This window comes from Argiope bruennichi, chromosome 6 (assembly GCF_947563725.1).
Source record: "Argiope bruennichi chromosome 6, qqArgBrue1.1, whole genome shotgun sequence".
NCBI classification, from domain to species: Eukaryota; Metazoa; Arthropoda; class Arachnida; order Araneae; family Araneidae; genus Argiope; species Argiope bruennichi.
Window position 1 is genome coordinate 47,279,550 of NC_079156.1, and position 16,326 is coordinate 47,295,875.

General features: G+C 30.7%; 2 protein-coding genes across 2 annotated transcripts in view; both read right to left on the bottom strand.

Moving 5' to 3' along the window:
* The window catches only part of LOC129972948 (NK-tumor recognition protein-like), an 88,667-nt gene extending 86,310 nt beyond the window's left edge, over positions 1 to 2,357 (bottom strand). The window contains exons 1-2 of the mRNA XM_056087273.1: positions 2,243 to 2,357; positions 101 to 229 (exon numbers count right to left, since the gene is read on the bottom strand). Coding sequence (XP_055943248.1) covers positions 101 to 229; positions 2,243 to 2,263 — 150 coding nt within the window. The 5' untranslated portion in view covers positions 2,264 to 2,357. The remainder of the gene's footprint in view (positions 1 to 100; positions 230 to 2,242) is intronic.
* Positions 2,358 to 12,732: 10,375 nt separating this feature from the next.
* The window catches only part of LOC129971518 (nuclear speckle splicing regulatory protein 1-like), a 58,313-nt gene continuing 54,719 nt past the window's right edge, over positions 12,733 to 16,326 (bottom strand). Inside the window, exon 20 of the mRNA XM_056085364.1 lies at positions 12,733 to 12,960. Coding sequence (XP_055941339.1) covers positions 12,950 to 12,960 — 11 coding nt within the window. The 3' untranslated portion in view covers positions 12,733 to 12,949. The remainder of the gene's footprint in view (positions 12,961 to 16,326) is intronic.

Here is a 16,326-nt window from a genome sequence, read left to right on the forward strand (position 1 = left end):
TGATTTTTTTTTTCAATAAATAAAGAATATTCTATTCCTGGGTTGGTTTTCTACACTTTATTTTTATATAGATGCTATGAACTTGTAAAATCATACATACCAAGTAAGCTATGCTAGAATCTATCTCAATTGAATTCATTCCTCGAGCTTCTCTGGGGAATATGAAAACGGGAGGTTCAAAATCATATTCAAAATCTTCACTTGGGGGTGGAGGATTTTCGTACATAATCTATCAAGCAAAGAAATTAATTAATGAATTAAAAATATCTATGAATTTTATGAGCAAACATACTTTCAGAAATATAAAAAATTATTTTTGTTTTAGAATTATAAATATTAGTTGCACATCCTTCAAATTAATAATTTACAATTTTTTTTACTCACAGTCAAGAAGTCTGTTTTGTCTCTATAGTTTGAAATCATAATAATAGCATGTCAAATAGGTGGCCTTTTGAATCTTTTTACAACTTAACTAATACAACAACAGTTTATTATTTTTAAATTACTTGAATACTAGACAAGATGTATACAAATATATCTGGTATTCATAAAATATGCTTGTTGACAACTTTGTAGAGGACAGTTACTATTTTGATGTATTTTTCTACATTCTGTCAATTATCATGCTAACAGAAAAGTAATGCTTTTTGTTCTAACATCTGTTCTAGATCCCACCAGCTGTCAATCTAACAAGCCAAAAGATACATAAAAAAAATGTTCTTTAAATTTAAACATTTTTAAAACAACAAGGATCAAGATGTGCAGATTTGAAAAATAGGTTGAAAAAATATGTTTACATCTTGTTTTCTTCAATTTTTTTAAAATCTAGTATATAGAACAGAATATAGAATTTGCGTGTAATCATATTCAGTGAAATGTATTCATGTCTCAGCTAAGTTTTGATTTGAAACAAGCAAGAACAAATTTGGAATGCTCGATTTCAACAGATTTGGTAATAATTAACAAGGCAAACTATTATTATAAAATGAAACAAGTCTTCTTCAAAATTTCCCACACCCATATTGGGTTAGTTTAGGGGGGAGGGAGGGACAAGGAGTCTCAGGCTCACCATAGAGTAAGAGTTGAATTAAATGAATGAGCCAGCAAGGCACACAATGATAGGCACTACGGTCAATGTAGCCTCCATTACAAGCAGAAGATACAACAACTTCTCATACAGAGGCATGATCCACCATCACTAATAGAGGAAAAATCCAGCATTACCATTTTTGTACCTATCAATGTGAACCGACCATCATACCAAAAACTTCTCATTTCCAAATCTAAAAGAGCCCTCTGGGGAGATACACTTCAATTTTGAAAATAATCAATTTTCAAATTTTATGACAGTCACATTGCCCAAGACAGTACAATGGAATTAATCTTGATATAGTAAACTAACTTGATATAGTAACATTTAAAATATTAACACATTTTTCAATGATAAAAAAAAAATTAGATACCAATTATTTGAAAAGAAATATTATTTCAAGAAGTTTTTGAAGAATATTCTCTCTTATTCAAACATAAAAAAGGGCCTAACTGCAATAAATATTGTTGAATATGCACTTTTTAAAACATAATTCAAAAAACTGCTTGACTTTTCTAATTATTTTATGATATAAAGAATAGTATTTTTTTTTTTTTAATTTTTTTGCAGGGGAAGGGGCAAAATGATTTATTTAATGAAAGATATGCATATTCAAATACATACACAAAACTAAAGAAAACGATACTGATGTATGCTACTATATAATAAATAGATTATTGATTATTTTAAAACAAGGATTTCTTATGTCATAATTTGTACAAATAAGTTTGACTGCTAAAAACATTAATTGTAATCATAACAAGAAAAGAGAATCGAAGCAATTCATTAATTATTCCCAAATAAATATTCATAATTCCAATTTAAATTCGTAGTCACGAGATACTTTTACTTAAAAATATAGTATAACGTTTGAAAATAAAATAAATTTTAATGCGATGTCAATTATCAAAAATTCTTAGTTTTAAGATACAGAGGAACAAAAAGAAAATTATTAGAACAAGACAAATTCTTAGAAAGCCGGTAATACAAAATCTTATCGGCATTTCACGATGCACTGAAACTGTCATAAGAAAATAGTCATTTAACGGCTCGCAATAGTGTTAATATAGTTTAAGGTGAAGGATGATTAAAACATATCAAATAAAAAAGAAAATTCGGACAATAAATGATAACAAAGTAAATTTTCCTTACCTCTGGGTTATCGTAGAACATGATGCTAAATTGATAAGATCGGAATCGAATTGAAATTAGCGTGTGTACCTAGAAACAGATACAGTATGTATATTGTAATTCTTAAATCTTTTTGGCGCTACAAATAATCAACAAATAAAGGGAATGCGGAGGAAATTCGGTTTAAGCGACATCTATCGGTTTTAGCCGGATTCAGTGACAGTAGCTTTCTCACCGTTCCTTGTGCTTTCAATCCGTTTTCAACAATGTGTTCTCTCGCAAGTGTTATAAATGGTTTTTCTCTAATTTGTATTGCTACAAGCATAGTAGTCTGTCATTTCATTTTTTTGTAATTTTAAGAAAATATCCCACCTGACAAAATGAATTCGGAATTCGCTTGTGCACTAATTGACGATGTTGTAGTCATGATCAAAATTAAACAATTGAATATGGATACGGTACAAAATAATAGTAATACTATAGAAGTAATAAAACCACCAACAAGCATGCTATGCACTTTGGACCAAATAAATACCAAGAAATTAATGCTATCTTCTCGAATGCAGACAAATCGCAGAAACTGCCTGAATTTGTTACATCAAGATTTAATAAGGACAAAAAAAAAACTATAAATGGAACATACTGTTTGTTTTGAAAGAAGATAATAAGCTTATATAATATGGGAAAGCAGGCATTTACTAGCCATACCAAAAGAGGAAGACATACAAAACTACATACCAGTTCAAAAGAGTATTCATTGATGCTGGACTTTGTGTCTGAAGGAAATACAGGAGATGTTATGCGAAATCCAAAAATAAGCTGCTTTCGAACTTTTTAGTTCAAGAACGATAATTTAAAGTTGAACTTTTATGGTCATTAAAACTTGTTGCATCACATTCGGTCTTTAATGCATTCAATTATAAATTGGAAATATTTTCACATACGTTCACTGAAAGTAAAATAGCTAAAAAAATGTACATTAAGCCGTACAAAAATGTTAAGGATTAGGTCCATTAGCTCCATGAAACTGATGGCTGAAAAATCTGCAAAAGTTGCAGAAATTGATACCCAAATACATGAATAAGTAAAAAAAATAATCTTGCTTCTTTTATGTTTTTTGTTAAATAATCATTAAATTATTAGTTAAGTAATCATAATAAATCTCTTCGCAGGAATAGCAACATTCCTTTATGGAAGCATCGCGGTGGTGTTTACTGTGTGTCCACCACGAGAACACTTCCAGATAAATGTCTATGTTTATGACGGGCATTACAGAAACAGGTTTCTATAGGGAAGATCTATTTTCGAATCGGAAGAATCGGGCGGAAGTCTGGGTCTTTTCTTGAGGTCAATTTGAAGCTACATTGGGCGTGAAGAGTTTTTAACCCCAAATGATAGAATGAATTCAAGAATTTATGGATCCTTTATTGCTGACAACTGATATACATTGAAAAAGAAAAGCTCAATTATCACCCTATTATTTAAAATAACAAATCATGAAAAAACGTTTCCTTTGAAACAATTAGATTTCTTTTTCAAGCCGGGGAAAATTAATAAATGGTCATATAGAATACTATCTTAACAGCTATTTTACAGCTTTATTCGCCAAATAATGAAAAGCAATGCTGGGTTTATTTATTCTCCTTTAAATCCTGGACCTTTGGCACGCGCCTGAATGAACATTTAAATTACTTTCAAATTCAGTAAATTCTTTTACATATAAACTTCGTGAAATTAATTATGTTGCAAAAACTTTGCATATTGAAAATGTTACAAATCAAAGTTAGATTTTTAAAAATCTAAAAATTGATAGTATGGTAATTGTTAATTTTATGTTTTGATAAATAGTATATACTTCAAAAAAAATAAATAAATAAAAATTTCAAAAAGTTTCAAGCATATTTAACAATGAACATTTTACTTTATATTAGAATATAAACTACCTTTTATAAAAATTATGAAATTACACTATTGTTTTTATGTTAAATTAGACAGATTGCCTCGCGTTTGTTCCGGAAAATTTGATATTAAATCTAATATATAAAAATCTCGTGTCACGGTGTTTGTGTTCGAACTCCTCCGAAACGGCTCGACCGATTTTCATGAAATTTTTTATGTGTATTTGTTAGGTATGAGAATAGATCGTAAAGTATATTTCACAACGCTATTTAATTAGGGTGTTCCTATCCACGTTCACCGTACGATGAGGAGATCAACGTTCGCTTGAAATCATCGCCACTGTGACGTAATGTTGAAAAAGTCCATCTAAAATTAAACAGTGCGTCCAAATGCTGCAAGTTCCATCTGCTGACACATTCTCAGACCAATTGTTAGATATCGGTGATGGAAAAGTTGCTGTCTATGAAAATACTGAATGCATAAAATTGCCCACGAATTTCTGCACTATCGTTGATTCGCAAAATGCTCTTATTGACCACATATTTCCCGATGTAAGCACAAAATACATAAATCATGTGTGGCTGTCAGAAAGAACCATTTTGGCAGCAAAAAAATGTGGACGTCGACGATTTAAACTTCAAGATACAGCAGTCGTTGTCAGGCGACTTGGTATCATACAAATTGATCGATGCAGTTTGCGATGCTAACGAAGCTGTAAATTATCCAACAGAATTTTTGAACTTACTGGATTTGCCAGGTATGTCACCACACCTTCTACGACTGAAAGTTGGATCTCCGCTTATTTTACTTCGGATTTTGAACCCACCATGGCTGTGCAATGACACGCGATTGGTCATTAAAAAAATTGATGAAAAACGTGAATCAACGTGAAGTGACAATTAATAAGTCGCAAGGCTAAACGATGTCTGATTGCGACTTAGATTTGGGCACACCATGTTTTTCACAAGTGGCATGTTCTCGCGTGGGGAAACCATCGAGTTTATTTGTGTTGGCTAAAGATGGACTGAGAAAAAATATCGTACACTCAATTGCTCTTCGAAATGAATATTGATTTTCTTTATTTCATTTTTATACTTTAGGACAAAAAAATATATTACTTTTTTCACTTTATGTTTAACTTTTAAAAGATCAAACAATGTATATGTTCATTACGTTAATCAAATACAATGTATTGAGAAAATGAATGGTTGGTGTTTTTTAGTTTTTATCGACGATCATCGTCAACAGTGTTCCATTCCTCTTTCTGTCATAGATCCCATCCCTACACACTTACAATATATTCGTTAACAGCCAAAATATTCTATAGAAATAATTTATAAGGCAGAACAACGTTTGCCGGGTCAGCTAGTACTTACATAAATTTAAAACAAATGAAATTAAGACGATTAATTTTTTGTTATGCCTGATTCTACTTTTGATTTCTTAATTATTTTCCCCCTTTCTTGTGCAGTCGTTAGACATACAAATAATGTTTCCTCTGATTTTTCTATCTGATTAGCATAGTTCTTTATATACATATGACAGTAATATCAGATATTTTCAATATTCCGAGAATTCAAATAATTTTCAGCTTAATAAACTATTTTTTGAATTTGTTTTTAAAAATTAAATGCAATAATAGCAAATACCGTTGAATTTGGTACTAAACGTGCCAATGTAAGAAACATGAATATTTGAAACTTTCTTTTTCCGATAGAATCAGAGTTGCCAGAATTGAGATAATTGCTTCATCATCGTCGCTCAAGCCGGGTATTTCTCTTTCAAATAACGTCAGATCATTGATGTCAACGGAGCTTCCGCCCTGCAAAGCAAGACTATCTCCATCCAAATCATGGTAGAACTGTGAGGTCTAACGACATAACTGCTCTAGGCTGGATATAACGTCAGATCATTTAAAAAATGGGAATTATATCGAAATATTTCTTCTAAATTAGTGGAAATATTCTAAATGAAGAAAATTACAAATAGAAATTAAATAGTTAAGCAAAACTTCTTTGATTGCTTTTCGTTCAGTTTTCTCTAAATTAAAATCTAGAGGAAAGTCATGAAGAATTTTTATGGCAAATTGATAGAGATCGTTTTCCGTTCTAAAATAGTCAAAAACTATTTGCGGAATAGGGCGAGTCTCACTTGTTTATTGAAAACGGTATCATAAAAATATTATACAAAGTTTCTCTCAATCAAAAGCAAGAATGTGATTTTTAATATTTTGAAGCCGTCCAATGTTTGTAAAGTTTTATTGCGATTTTTTTTATTACCATATCAAATATACAGAGTTGCCAAATACAGGAAAATTTGGGGAAAAAAATTTCTGTATTTTCCCTGCACGTATTTTAAAGTTACGAAGAAATGCGCAGATAGCACTCATGTGCAGTATGACAGGAGAAAGCAAGAAAAGGAAGCAATAATTTAACAGTCCTCGTAATAATAGCATATTGAAAGAAGGCTTATATTTACATACTAAATAAAAAAAAACATTTTTTCTTTTATTATAATTTAGAATTTAACAAGACAAACTTTTTATACTAAGGGGGGGGGATATATCACCTCTTATTTTCTTTAACTGCAAGTCACACAAAATTAAGGACTTGGGTGAAATAAAACACAAAATATTATTTTTATCTAGATACAAATCATTTACTGATTACTTAGCAAAAAAAGTTAACAAAGCAAAATTACCTTTTTTTAATTATTCATTTTTGCCAATTCATATATTTGGGAATCGATTTCTGTAAGTTCTGTCGATTTTTCAGTCATCAGTTTCATGGAGCTAATCCTTAACAAATAGGGTACGATATTTTTGTATGACCTAACGTACATTTTTTAGCTATCTCACTTTACATTGAAAATATGTGAAAATATTTACAATATATTGAATTTATTAAAAGAAGAATTTGACGCAAGAAGCTTAAATGCCCATAAAAATTCAGCTTTAAATTATTGTTCTTTAACTAAAAAGTTCGAAATCTGTTTATTTTCGGACATTCAATTTGACGTTCTTAGATTTAATATGCCATCCTTTTCCTGTATTTATCCAACATCAATGATGACTCAGGCAGTCTTTTATATTTTCCTCTTTTGGCGTGACTAGTAAGTACCAGTTTTCTCATGTTACTTATGTTTATTATCTTCGTACAAACCGAGCAGTACGCAACAAATGGATTTTGCGGAACTTCTAGATCACCTTCAGCAAAATCAGGATTGATTCTTTTATCCGTCCAATTCATATTAAATACGGATCTTGTGCAGCTCATTATTTATTTTTTTTTTAAATTTCTGATCTACTTTGAATAAGCTCACAGTTTCTCAAATAATAAACAAACTCAAGTATGGTTTAGTAACCATCAACGCGTTGCTTCCGCAGATTAAATGCTGCTAATGCCATCAGAGAAATGTATTCTATTGTTTCATGCAGTTACAGAAGTCTCGCGCATGTCATTAGCTGCAATTTGGGAATCACATGGAAAGAGAACAATCGTCTCGCAAATCGAAACTGGACTTATCTATATAGAAAAAAAGGGGGGAGACAGAAGGAAAGGGGTGAATTTCCGCATTACGCAATCCCGAATGGTATTGTTTCGTCTGTGGAATCTACGGCTACGATCTTTTATTCTTGAAATCTTCAGAAATTCGTATTTTTAAAGTGTGGGGAAAACAGAAAGCATTTAAAATTCTTTTTATCTTTCCGGTTTTTATGAGAATTTTTTTTATTTTTCTGGTTTTTATAGATGATTTTTAAAATTCCATGTGTTTTCCCTGTAGCGTGGCAACTCTGATTAATTCTGAAAGTAGGAAATAGAGAAGTGACTTAAAAACTGAATATTAGAATAATGCAAAAATTTATTCTGTTAGCGTTCGCCGTTTAGGAAGAGTACATACGACAGGCAACAGAAAAATACTTGATGATGATATCGTGTCCACGTTACCACGGAAAGGTGGTTCAGTAGCTTCTGAGGGTAAAGACCCCTGAGCACCCGAGGGCAGAAGTCCGACTTCTAGCTCATATGAAGATGAAAATCATGCATTCGCTTGCAAAACCCCTTTTTACAGGGGGGCACATTCACACACCTCACAGAAAGAACACAGATGAACAACCATGCCCGAACCGGGATTCGAACCCGGGACACCCAGATCACGTGGAAGATGCGCTACCCCTATTCAAGGACGCAGGAAGAAATATACTTTTTTCTGCCTAATATTATGAACTCTAAATCAGAAAAATACTTTTCTTGTAATGTAATACAATAGGGAGTGACAGTAAACCAAGTTTAAAGACTACATAGGAGCACTGTCCCCATGATTATATAAAAAAAAAAGTTCAATAGAATGATCATTTAACTCTTTAATATCCAAGCACTTTTCAAGCGGTACTCCTTTTAACATCCAGACTTTCTCGGCGTGTCTCTGGAAAACATGGACTCTTCCAAACTGAGGGGAAGTTACTTCCTGGTGTCCGAAGTAATAAATCTGTCATCGTTCTACTCAGCAATTGCCTTGCGCTTTTCCGACCAAAAGCTGCATTTTCTACCGGCCGAAGAGTTTCATTCTAATGTATTGACACTTTTTAGCGTGAAGCGTTTTGTTCATCGACTTTATGTATTTTTTTTTTTTTTTCATCACCAAATATTTGATATTTTATAATTAGGGATTGCAATACCGGACCAAAATTTCAATACCGGTATTCGGTATTTTTTAGATCTTAATACCGGGATACCGGTTTTAGAAAAAGAAAGAAAGCACAGGTGTTTCTTTGTTTTATTTGCCAGTTTTATAAGAGAGTGTAAATATCACAAAAACTAATATGTAACTTATAAATTATAACAGTATATAAAGAATCACAAAAAAATAAAGGAACAACTTATTTATTTAAATCACAAAAAAAAAAGTGTAAATATCACTATTCAGTCTGTGGTACTATTACAAATTTTTGAAATGTGATCTTAAAAAACATAATGCATTTTATTGTACAGTCTTTAAGCCTGAAAAGTAATTTTGTGTGAAAATGACCAGCTGTCGAAAACACTCTATCGGCATTTAAACTAGTTGGTGATACTGTTAGTAATGCGCGATATACTTTTTCCAAGTATTTACCTCTAAATCCCTCATCTTCAAAAAAATCAATTTCCCGTCGGATGGTTTTGGATATAGCTGATGTCTGTATTGTATTTTGGTTCGTAGATTTTTTTTTATTATTATTTTATTTATCGCTAATTCTAATTTTTGTTCAAGAGATAATTCCTTTTCACTATCGACATTAGTGTCATCCTAATCTTCGATAACTAAACCGAATTATTCAAAATGTGGATAGGTTTGTGGGTAAAAAATTTTAAGAAAATTTACTATAAACTTAATTAGATTTGAATTGATTATTTTCTTTTTCAATGTAATATATAATTCTTCAGAGAGTCATGTGTACTGTTCTTTCATGACTGCAACATGAAATTTATTGTTGCATTAGCTGTTAATAAATTAAAACCTCTCCGACATAATGCCTCTATAGTCAGTTTTATTGGAAGTAGAGCGGATATAGTTCTGGAATTTAAGTCGAATTCACTATCTGAAAAATTAATTTACAGTTTTAAATCGATTATTGCTTTTTGGACTGGGTTTTATTTTCAGTTAGTATATATTTTTGTAATATGGCATTTTTTGTAGGGGAAAGTTTAAATATTTTAACAATTTTTCGAACAATTATTTTTATAGGAAGCAATTCTTGATGGGTTAATATTTCTATCTCATTAGCAATATCTTCTTCATTTTCATTATCATTGTCAATACCATTCTCACTCTTACTCTCTTCAAAGTTGGAATCCGAAGTTTCTATATCCACAGTATTTGGATTCGTCTGTTCTTTATTTTTTTGGTATAATACATCTATTACTCCTAATTTAATTCAATAAGCATAGCACAATTGCTGATTTGCACTAGTCAACTTTCCAACTTTTTTCATAACTATTTCTCCATTAGTCGTTATGGATACACTATCTACTTTCAGGGATAATCCATGTTTCGCTAATTTAGATCTAAGCAATTAATTAAGCCATTAATTAGCTAATTAATTTCGTCCGTTAGGGAGACATAAAAACAAAAACGTATACTATTTTGCAATGTTGGCGATCCCGGAACATATAGTGGAGACAATTTAAAAAATTTCCGGTATTCGGTATCCCGGTATAGCAATCCCTATTTATAATATAAGTTAGAAAATAGTTTTTTTAAATTTATATTCTAAACCATTTAAATAAGAACTGGCATTAACAATTTAAAAAACATCTTTATTTTTTTTTCATCTAATTTTCTATGTACTTTTAGAATATCAATTCATTTTTTTTGGCAAAATTAAATAATATGTTATATATTCGAATGTAATTTCTTTTACATAGTAATATATGACATACATAGTGTATATATGAACGCAATTATGACATTTTTTACATGATATAGATGTCAATGCAATTCAGTAATAGGTGAGATAATGTTTTAAATCTTCATTTAATACCGAAATAAAAACATCCGTTGAATTAAAAAAAAAATGTGAAAATAACACCTTTTGAAAAACAATTCGAAAATAACGCGTTCTTTTACCACTCAGCTAAGAATTCTTTTAAACTACACTCTGGTATTTATTGCGTCCAGAATGCTTTTATGTTTTAATATGCATACAAATCTTTTGAATGTATAAAAGTAAATGACCAAAGTTCTTATACACTTCCTAATGGCACGTGATAGTTAGAATAATGTAGTAAATACCTCAGAGGAAATTTTTACACCTCTGACGGTTATTAAGTTACCCTCTATTATTACTGTGTCAAAATACTTGTTTCCAAATACATTTTCTTTTCAATAACCCAAATATGTTTTATATTATATATTTCCCAAATACTTATCATAAAAGTATTTTGAATCTCATGCTTGTTATATTCATTTACAAGTGTTTTGTATAACATCTTTCAATCTTGCATCGATTATTTTTAGTTTCAAATATTTTAGTGAAAACATTCAATTTTACAATTATTTTTAGTTCCAAGTTTTTCACTTGATATTTTTGAATCTTACAATTATTATTTTCAGTTCCAAGTTTTTCACTTGAAGTTTTTGAATCATATTATTTTCAATTCCTAATACTTTATTTGAAATCATAAGTATATTGATATTTCATTTAATAATTCAATACTTTATTTCTAATTTAATAATCGTGTTGAGTCAGAGTTCCTAGCAATTAAGAATAATAAAGGTAAATATGCCAGCGACTATCTCATCAAATTAGGTTCAACAGTTGAGTTTCAACAGAAAAAAGGTCGAAATAACTTTGTTTGATTATTTAAGTTTATAAAATATTTTCACAAATATAATTCTTAGTCTGGTTATACTTCTAATATAAAACGATGAATGGAATTTCTGTACTGATGTAAAGGTAAGGGAAACTTGGGTATCTCTATTAATATGCATCTAAACTTACGTATCACTTTTGAAATAAATTTAAATATTAACCTCTTACTTGGTCACCACGGTAGGGTATATCTGTGCGTCAAAAGCCCCTGACGCACTCCCACATCTTGCGATGGATGACAAATTGTAATGATATTTTAAACTCTAATTTCAATTTAATTAATTTCCAAAGTTTTATCTTAATTTAGCCCATAGTAACTTCACACTAAAATATTTTCTTATTTCCTAATCCCATTCCACTTTTTCTATTTAATTAATTCAAGAGAAGCTTTGCTTTTGTACTTTCACACTCTCCGCGTGAAGGGAAAGGATTGTCCACGCCTCTTGTAAATAAATCATTCCTGCCTCTCGGGAGATAATAAAACGAACTCGAATCGCTTTCATCGCTGTCTTCGAAACTGTCATCTGCTTTCAAAAAAATTATGCCTACATTATACATGTATGTATATATGTAATCATAAACTAATTTCAATTCTAATTAATTCAATTGAAGCTTTGTAAAATGAGTGCGTCATCGTTCCCCACGTGCCGAGTGAATGAATAGAGAATCGCAGATGTAAACAGATTCTTCTAAAAATCCCCCCGTTTCTCTTTTCAAGGTCGCCACGTGTGAGAAATTCCAATCAAAATTGACATGTGTCAGAAATCTCATGTTATATAAGACAGGGATAATTTATTTCTCCCTCTTTTACCTCTCTTCTTGCTTTGTCTGTCGTTGTTCCCGCAAAGAGCGGGCGTGCCTCTTGTAAATAAATTGTGCCTTCCCGGGATGGATTAAAGAGAATAAAACAAAATTAAAAATGTAAAGTGTCTTCTCTATCGTCGAACCTGCTTTATATAACATGTTATATATGGCATAATGTTATATATGTCAAATAACTGTCTTAACATGTTATATATATAACATGTTATTATGTTTATATATAACTTTCTTTCAGAATTCCTACTCTTTTCAAAATTTCTATTCTTTTTTTATTTAGCTTAAAAATTATTATACTTGCAAAAATTATACTGAAAAATAATAAAGTTTTTTTTTTTTTTTTGCTTCATAATAGAAAACTAGCGACATAAAATTTCGCTTTTTTTTACAAGACAAATGAATTCTATATCATGCAGATGAAATGTTTTTTTATTTTATTTATAAAATAAAAAGTCAGCACAAATAAAATGTAACATCTGCTTCATACAAAGAAAAATTTCACATAATTTATCAAAAGCACTAAATCACAATGAAACATAATTGAAATAATATATTTTCAAGACAAGGATTACAAAAAAATTTTTTATTTCATTTAATTATTTTTTTATAAAAAAACTTGGAGTCATTTATAAGAAGCAGATGTTGCAGAGCACCAAATCCTACAAATCTCCTGCAAAAGATAGTAAAAAATATTGCCTTTTAAACTATAAAATTCATGTCAAAGTGATAAAATAATGCACAAGCAATAATGTAATTTAATATATTCACAATACCACTTAATATTTGCTAAATATTAGATTGTAAGCAGTTAAACATGTCTAACTATCACCTTGTGTCTGAAATTAAAATCAAACACATTCTCATATTATTTTCATATTCAACATTATTAATTTACATTCAAGCTACTTATCTATAACATTTGCTAGTGGAAGAAACCTCAGGATTTTTCCCCACATGCATGTCGTGGTATCCTGATGGTAATTTTCGAATAGCTCAAAAGCTTCTTGGACATTAAATGGATGAATACTTTTAATATAAATTTATTGTTTCTCATTCTTTTCAAAATATTTTTTAATGAATATTGTTTTGTCAAACCTGATAGACACACCAAGAAATAATTTCAACCTTGTTTCAAGAAACATTGGTTTAAAAATCAAACAATTTAAAGAATTGATGTTAGGCCCATTGATTCAGGCAAACAATTGAAAGTTCAACATTTCTATTAAGATCCTTTGATGTAGATTATGTTTTTCATTTAATCCTCGAAGTAGTAAAACATTAAACAATAAACATGAAAGGCATGTATAAAAAAATGTTTCAGAGATGAAGAATTAAAAATAATTCATAGAATGTAAAAAAATAATTGGTAGGGTATCCAATTATTTAGTAATTATGATACTAAAAGGTTTCTATAGAATGACTTTTTCACCCAAAATTGTACAAGTAATTTTTATAAGAATAAAAATATTTCATATTATATGATACATCAACACTCACTCAGCTTCAATCATAATAATTCCCACCATATTATAAGCTTGCATTTTATCAGGAAATTTTATATTAGAGAAAGAGAGAGAGTGGGTGGATGTTATATTTCAAGTCTCGCATGAAATTTGTTAGCAAAAATATAGCGATAATTCTATAGATTTAAATACGTAAAATAATTTTTTTTTAACTTTGCCAAAATGTAAATTACATTTATTTGGAAATTTTTTTTTCTTCAGAAATTTAGGCAGAATTGACCTTTTAAATTCAATTTTAATTCTGACATACATTTAAAAGGGGAATCTCTAATCTATAGTCATCTACTAGAAAACATTATTTTTCTTTCCCTTTCATTTATTTATTTATTTATATCATGAAAATGAATTTCATTATACTATTTCTTTAAGCAAATTAAGTGAATCAACAACAAGAAGCACATATCACTGACTCTCCCACTCGCCCGAAGGCACACGGATAAATAATACCGGACCACCGCAACAGCAACACTGGCGGGAACTGTTGTCGAATCCTAAGGGCCATCACCGTCCACGGTACAACCTTTCCCCAAGGAAGTACATCTCGTCATCGATGGGAGGAGCGAGATCCTCACCTTTTCGTGTACCCTCCAGGGAAGGGAGAACCAACCACAATGGCGGAAACTTCTCATTCTCATTTCGAGGTGCCCATTAAAATGTATAGTTCTGTTTTAAAAAAGGTGTGAAAAGTTAACATCAGTGGCGGTTTTAGCAAAAGGGGAGGGGGACAATTGTTCCCCTGTCGGCAAGACATTGAGAGTTTGGTCAGCGAAAGTCTTCTCCACTTCAGGATATTTGTGAAGAGCTGCACATTCTCGAATATGATAATTTAACTTTAAAGTTGATATGTTATAAACAGTCGAAATATCCAAGTAACGGCTTGATTATATTTGGCAAAATAATTGATAGGGTGACAGGTCAATAAGATACCACATTTTGCGGACAATTTTTGATCAACCGACTATGAGCACAATGCGACGAATACTGAAGTTAAGTAGGCAGGTTTTTCAGGCTTTTGATTGAAATATCGTACGTCAAGCTTATAATTTTTATTACTTTTGGCAATATATCATACAAGATGAATAAGATACCTCATTTTGCCTCAAAATTTCTGGACGGTCGACTAGGAATTGAACGCGATGAATGTTCGCAGAATTTTAGCCATCTGATTCATTTGTCGTTCATTCAACTTACATGCAATTTGCACTATGTTTTGCAACATAACCGATAAGATGACAGGAGAATATCACGTTTCTCAATTCTGCTTAACATTTTTGATCGATCGACTAAGAATTCAATGCGATGGATACAGACGATGTTAAGTCCGCATATTTTTAGACATCTGATTTAAATATCATTCATTCAGCTTATAATTGCACTATATTTATTAGAATAATCACTATGCTAGCAAATGAATGGTTGGTTACATTAACGTCCCATTTTTAATACAACAATAGGGCTGTTTTAGAACGAATCTCATAATCTTGAACCGCAGTCAGACGACGAGAATGACACCTGAACTGGCATCCCCTTTCTACAAACGCCCACCAGCGGTAGGATGTTTGGCTGGATTGATGTAACGTGCACCAGACCCGCTTACATGACGTTTCTTCGGCGGAATCGAGCCTCAAAAACCTGAAACCTTCCTGTTCCGAAGCCGAGACCTTATCATCAGGTCACCGCGGCCCCTCTGGTAAATGAATAAGATGCTGCATTTTTGTTGAATAATCTTTGTCTTTCGTATCAGATGTTATCATAGGTCACACACAAAAAAAAGTCTTTATCAAGTATTTCGATTGCCTCCCAGTGGAATTATTAGGGAAATATACTTTTATATTATACATGAAGCTGGTGATAGAGTTGCTTTCCGTAATTCAGAATTCAATGAATATAGTTCTAAAATTAATCATCATTTTGTTTATCTAATTTTTACTTCCTCGATAAGAAATTGGCAAACTTATTTTATTTATTTCACTGTGAGAATTTTCTGACTAAAACCTAGTTAATGGTTAAACTAAATTTAATAAAATACTCTTTGCTCTCGACACTCTTCTGCAACATGCATGCTGAGGGTTGCAACATGCATGCTGAGCATGCAAATTATGTGAATTCATTATAAATCACTGGAATAAGTAAATTGTATGGCAGTAAAGTAAGTTCATTTAACAAAAAAATATCTGTTCCTTGCAGTCTAATTGACAGGTTACATTTATTACACTAAAGAAAATATTACGGACTGCAACACTACCTAAATTCTTCGAATTTTGCATTCAATATTATAACTATTTAATCGGGGAACGCAAATTTATTAAATATTCTTTTTCATTTTTTCTTTCAATTACTCTTTATGCCTTTCAATTTCTTTCAATTAAATATATAATTTCAGGTGCTTCTAAATTTTTAATAAACTTTGGATAAAGATGTCTTGATAAAATGATAAAAATAATTTTTCATAGAATATTTATGTATAACAAATTAAACTCTTGACATACTAATTTACTTCTTAATCAGATGGC